Source organism: Nannospalax galili, unplaced genomic scaffold (assembly GCF_000622305.1).
Source record: "Nannospalax galili isolate Female #2095 unplaced genomic scaffold, S.galili_v1.0 scaffold497, whole genome shotgun sequence".
NCBI classification, from domain to species: Eukaryota; Metazoa; Chordata; class Mammalia; order Rodentia; family Spalacidae; genus Nannospalax; species Nannospalax galili.
In genome coordinates this window covers 538888-544852 of record NW_008339354.1, presented here as the reverse complement: position 1 = coordinate 544852, position 5965 = coordinate 538888, and the positions used below count along the sequence as shown (strand labels likewise).

Sequence of the window (5965 nt, the reverse complement as noted above, 5' to 3'; positions counted from 1 at the left end):
CTCCCACATCACTCAACAATCAAGAAGATGCCCACAGACATGGCCAGAGGCCAGTCCAATAGAGGCAATTCCCCAATTGAGGCTCCCTCAGCCCAGGTGTGTCAAGTTGACACTAAAGCTATCCAGCACACCACATATGTTAGGTACCTGCCCTGACATTAAGCAGTATCTATACCCTGATTTTTTTTTTTTATTCTTTCCTTCCCTCCCCCCCCTCTTTCTTTCTTTTCTTGGAACTCATTATGTAGACCAGGCTGGCCTCAAATTCACAGAGCTCCACCTGCCTCTGCATCCCGAGGGCTGGGATGAGTGCTGGCATTAAAGGTATGCACCACAATGCTCAGCCAGGCTGACTTTAATATGCAATCCACTTGCCTTAGTCTCCCAAGTGATAAGATAACATACATTCACCATGACATCAAAGCAATTAAGCATTATGGTCACCAGACCCAGAGCCTGTGCACGGGACTCACTGGGACGGCTCTTTTCAACCTTTCTAAAGCTAGCCCTTGCAGCTACGACTGCTTTACCTGTAATACCCATGTGGTAGTTGTGAAAAGCATCCATAAGACCATCACAGAGTATGCTGTCAGCTAGCGGCATCTCACCCATCTTGATGCCTGTTCTCAGGTGAGCCAAGTGAGGGGCCTGGAAGAAAGAAACGGAAATGGATTGACGCGGGGTTGCAGCTTGTCCTCTCCTTAGGCTCCCACTCGGAACTGTCTGGCTGGTACTTGCTCCATCTGCATTTAGCTCCTCTGCAGCCCTTCTCCCCACTACCGGCTTTTCCCAGGCCTGAGACACCTTGGGATTAGCCGACAACCCCACCCTGCCTGCCCTTAGGAATCTAGTCCTCTACAACCTGCCCGTTTCCACGTCTCCTCAACCCTGTGCGTTCTGTCTTGTTTATGAATCCCACTGGTGCTTTCTACCTAAGAGATGGTCTAAGAGCCGAATCCTGATCTTATTTGATGGGAAACATAAAGACTAATCAGGCTTCATCATTAGTTGATAGAAGGGGTTTCCAAGTAGAAAGTAGTTTTTCAAAGATATTTATTTTATGTGTATGAATATTTTGCCTGCATGTGTTATTAGTGTATCCATGTCATACAGTGCTCACGGAGGCCAGAAGAGGGTCTCAGATCCCATGGAACTAGAGTTATGGACGGTTGTCAGCTGCCATGTGGGTACTAGGAATTGAACCCAGGTCCTCTGCAAGAGTAGCCAGTGCTCTTACCCACTGAGCCATCTCTCCAGCCCAGAAGAAGGTATTTTTAACTTCTACTAACTCAATAGTGTTAGATAAAAAATGGGCAGAGAATAGCCACAGAAAATACGAGAGGACTCTGGTAAAGTGAAGGTTTGTTAAGAGAGGCTTGGGGGCTGGCAGCTCAATTCGGGGAGAAAAGCAACCAGCAGCTTGCTGACTGCTGGGGAAGTTCTTATAGGGGGCCGCGAATGTGGAAGGCAATAAAAATAATCTTTATAGTTTCGGGGGAAGCAGTGGTCTGCACATTGTGAAACTTATTAGGGGAAAGCAGCTTGTGCTGAGACAGCTCTTACATCAGCTGGGTCTTGGGTCATGGGAGTAAAGGTCTGTTTATCTGTCTGCAGGTGGCTAATCTTAACTGTTGACTCAGTTCCTGCATGCCAAGAGGCCCTGCAGAACTTTGCAGAACTTGTCCTGTGGGGGTTGCAAAGGTTTGCTGTACTGTGGGGAGGGTCACACTGAGCCTGGACTCTATCAAACAGCAGCTAGAATGGAATAGAAAGGGTAATGGGCTTGGAGTCAGAGTTGTACTGTGCAAAATTTGATGATATATGTACAAGAAAATCACAGAATGAAACTCATTTTGTGTGCATTGCACAACACAGATGCACTTACCTACATGCAGGCAATACACATACACATAAAATTTTAAAAAGTTAATAATAAGGACATGGTCAGCATTGTTGGCACTTGGATCATAGATTTCTAACTTCCAGAACAGAACTGTAAGAAAATTAATGTCTAAAATTTTTTAAAATTTATTTTATTTTTATTTTATGTGTGTGTTATGCCTGCATTTACACGCGCCCATGTTGTGCAATGCCCACAAAAGACATAAGAGGTCAGATCCCCTGGAACTGGAGTTACAGATGGTTGTTAGCCACTGTGTAGGGTGCTGGGATTTGAACCTGGGTCCTCTACAAGAGCAGCCAGTGCTCTTAACCACTGAGCAATTGCTCCAGCCCTTTACTTTGTTTGTTTGTTTGTTTGTTTTTAGACAGGGTCTCCTTGTAGCCCCAGCTGGCCTGAAATTTGCTATATAAACTAGACTGGCCTTGAACTCACAGAGAGTTCTGCTTCCTGCCTGCTGGGATTAAAGGCATGAGCCACCACGCCTGGCCCTTAATTTCTTTTTTTTTTTTTTTTTTTTCTTTTTGAGACAGGGTCTCCCTGTAGCCCCAGCTGTCCTGGAACTCACTATGTAGATCAGGCTGGCCTCGAACTTAGAGATCCGCCTGCCTCTGCCTCCTGAGTGTTGGGATTAAAGGCATGCACCACCATGCCCAGCTTCCTTAATTTCTTTTTTATAAGACTGTTTTATTCATGTATATGTGTGTATCTCTAGGTATGTATGCCATGGATGTGCAGGTACACTTGGAGGTCAGAAGAGAGGGTTGAATTCCCTGGTGCTGGAATTATAGTGATTGTGGGGGCTGAATGTAGGTGCTGGAACTGACCTCAGATCCTCTGGAAAAGCAGAATGTGCTCTTAACCACTGAGCCATCTTTCCAGTCCCAAGAAAATAAATTTCTGTTTGTTATGCAAACAAGGCCTCTTCATGTACATAGTGGCTTTGGCCATCAGTTTTCGTGCCTGTAATTAGCAGGACCAGCACTAACGATAGACTGACTTGTGTGACACACAACAGCTCTCAGTGGAACACTGCACGTTCGTACCTCCCACCAGAGTCACCCCATTCACTCTGGAACTTCAGCCTGCCTCTTCCTGAGCCTCTGCACTGGCTGGGCTGACTTGGCCTCTGACCAGTGATTCCAAGGTCAGACCTTGAGCTGCTTCAGTAAGAAGCAGAAGGTATCTTTCCACACTGTGTCAATGTGACAGGACAGGCTTGGTGACACAAACCCTGATGAGAAGCCCAGTGGAGAAGGGACTCTGGTCTGGGATCTGAGGCAGCGAAGCTCTCTGCTGTGCTGAGAGTGGTCTGTGCGCGTTGTGTTCTGATCTGTGGTTTTGATCATCTGTTGTAGACTGTTCTGAATTCTGGCTCCAGGAGAAAATGAGAACACCTCAGGTGGATGGGCTGCCACCCCGGGCTTAGGAGCTGCATGTGGGGACTGGCTGCTCTGTGGACAGAGCCCTGCCTGCCTGGTTCCAGTCCATGTGCCCTCTTTGGAATCAGGAAATATTTTCAGATGTCAGGAATTCTCACTGAAAGTTCAATGTACCAGTGATTTAAGTAGTAGGTTGTGCCTCAATATCATGCTCTGTTCAAAGAAAGGTTATTTTCACCTTTACAAAAAAGAGGGTAGAAGGGCTAGAGAGATGGCTCAGCAGTTATGAGCACTGGTTGTACTTGCAAGAGAACCCAGGTTCGATTCCCAACTTCCACATGATGGCTGACAACCATCCATGACTCCAGTTCCAGGGGAGTCTGACACCCTCTTCTCACTTAAATACATGCAAGCAATACACTTATACAAGTAAAAATAATAAATAAAAAAAATTTTTTAAAGAGGGTAGAGGGTGATAGAAATCCATGTGGGGAAGCAACCCAAGGTTGTTCAGGAAACGTCCCAAGGTCCATCAGGAAGCAATCCAAGGAGCATCGGGAATCAAAAACAGTATTTCAAGTGGAAAATTCTGGAATCCGACTTGAATAATAGTTTTCAACAGGTGCCCCTTTCGTGGACTATGTAATTTTCTTTTTCGGTACTAAGCAGAGGAATTGACATAAATTTGGACTGAGACTGAGGCAGACTTAATAACTTTTTCTTTTTTTTTTTCTTTGGTCTTTTTGAGACAGGGTCTCCTGTAGTCCCTTCTGGCCTGGAACTCACTATGTAGACCAGGCTGGCCTTGAACTCACAGAGCTCTGCCTGCCTCTGCCTTGTAGTGTGTACCACTACATCTGACTTCTTTTTAATGTTCTTAAAATGAGTACTTCCCAGTACTTGAGAGGCTACAGCAGGCAGATCTCTATGAGTTCCAGGCCAGCCTGGTCTACATAACAAGTTCCAGACTGCTGGGGCTGGTTACAGGGAGACCTGGTCTCAAAACAAAACAAAACAAAAGGAGTGGGAGGGCTGTACTTGTTTATCACATCTTTATGTATGATTAAAAGTTGCCTTTCAAACTTTTTAAATTATAAAGCATTTTTTATAAATAAAGCATTTTTGAAAAATTAACTTGAATATTTGAAAAAAAATTGAAGGTTGTAATGCCAGCACTCAGGGCCAGAGCAGGAGAAGCATACATTCTAGGCACGTCCCAGCTATACAGCAAGGTCTGGGTTAGCCTGGGCTACATGGTAAGCAAGGATAGAAACCAACTAATCTTATGGAACTTCAGGAGCAACAGCTTAGAGGATTGTTTCTGTTCCAGGTGTACTGGTAGGCTTTTCTTCAAGGGGGATTTCCATCGGGAGAACAGTGAGCGCTCAGGCAGGGGGCAGGGGTGAACCCACGTTTTGTTTCTTTCTCAGCACGGCATGTAGCCGAGGTGATCAAGTCAGTAGCAGCATCTCTCAGAGGCCTTACCTTGCTCATGTTTTCCATGCCTCCTGCGACCACAACGCTGGAGTCACCTAGTGCTATGGACTGGGCTGCAAGACAAACAGCTTTCAAGCCTGAGCCACAGATCATCTGGCAGCTCCATGCTGGAACAGAGTAGGGGATCCCTGCACCCACACTGGCTTGACGGGTAGGATTCTGCCCACAACCTGGAACAAGGAACAGAGGCCGCTAAGCCCTCAGGGAGAAAGGTAAAAGACCAAAGTAGAAGTGCATGCTAAACTGCCAACCAAGCACCTGCCGCTTCCCATGCCCCGCCCGCAGGCCAGCTAAGCTCCCACCAACAGCATGGCCGTACTCTCTGCCTGTCACGTTCTAGACCTGGCTATGAACTGCCTTGTGCAACTCTCTAGGTGTTTCAGAAGCATCCTTCTCCACAAAGTTCTTAATACCCGAAGACAGAACCTTAAGATCTTTGTCTCTGGATAGGACTTGACTTCTCCTCACAATGGGAAAGAAGCTTAATTAACAACCAACTAGTTATACTTTTTATAAACACAAGACACAATTTGGACACGATCAACTTTTCTACTAGAGCAGAGCATTTTACTCCTAGGATCCTAAGGCACCACCTGTGAAGAAAGAGGCGTCACCTGAAGAGGAAAGTCTGACGGCTTATTCATTATTCCACGAATAAAAGAACATGTGAAAAGTTACACACAAAATCAGGCTGGTGTGGTGGCTCACACCTTAATCCCAGCACTCTGTAATAAGAAATAGGAGAATCATGAAAAGTTTGAGGCCAGCCTGGGCTACATAGTAAGTTCAATAGCAGCATAGATTAAATAATTAGTTCAAGGTCAACCTGGGCTACATAGTGGTTCCCAGGCCAGCCTGAATTACAGAGTAACATCCTGTCTACAAAATAAAAAATGGGAACTCGAGATGGTCCAGTGATTAAGAGCCCTTACTGCTTTGGCAGAGGCTCAGGTTGGGTCCCATCCACATTAGGCAGCTTTCAACCACCTGTAACTTCAGCTCCAGGGGATCTGATGCCCATTTTTGGCCTCTGTGGGCATTGCGCTCACATCCACAAACCCATACACAGACACATATAAACACATAATTAAAAATAAAATCAGGGGCTGGAGAGATGGCTCAGCAGTTAAGAGCACTGACTGCTCTTGCAGAGGACCCGGATTCGATTCCCAGCACCCACATGGCG

The 5965-nt window shown here is 46.0% G+C and overlaps 1 protein-coding gene across 1 annotated transcript in view; it reads right to left on the bottom strand.

The window, feature by feature from the left end:
• The window catches only part of LOC103734798 (acetyl-CoA acetyltransferase, cytosolic-like), a 21265-nt gene that overhangs the window by 8091 nt on the left and 7209 nt on the right, over positions 1-5965 (bottom strand). The window contains exons 3-4 of the mRNA XM_008833866.3: positions 4768-4949; positions 531-648 (exon numbers count right to left, since the gene is read on the bottom strand). Coding sequence (XP_008832088.1) covers positions 531-648; positions 4768-4949 — 300 coding nt within the window. The remainder of the gene's footprint in view (positions 1-530; positions 649-4767; positions 4950-5965) is intronic.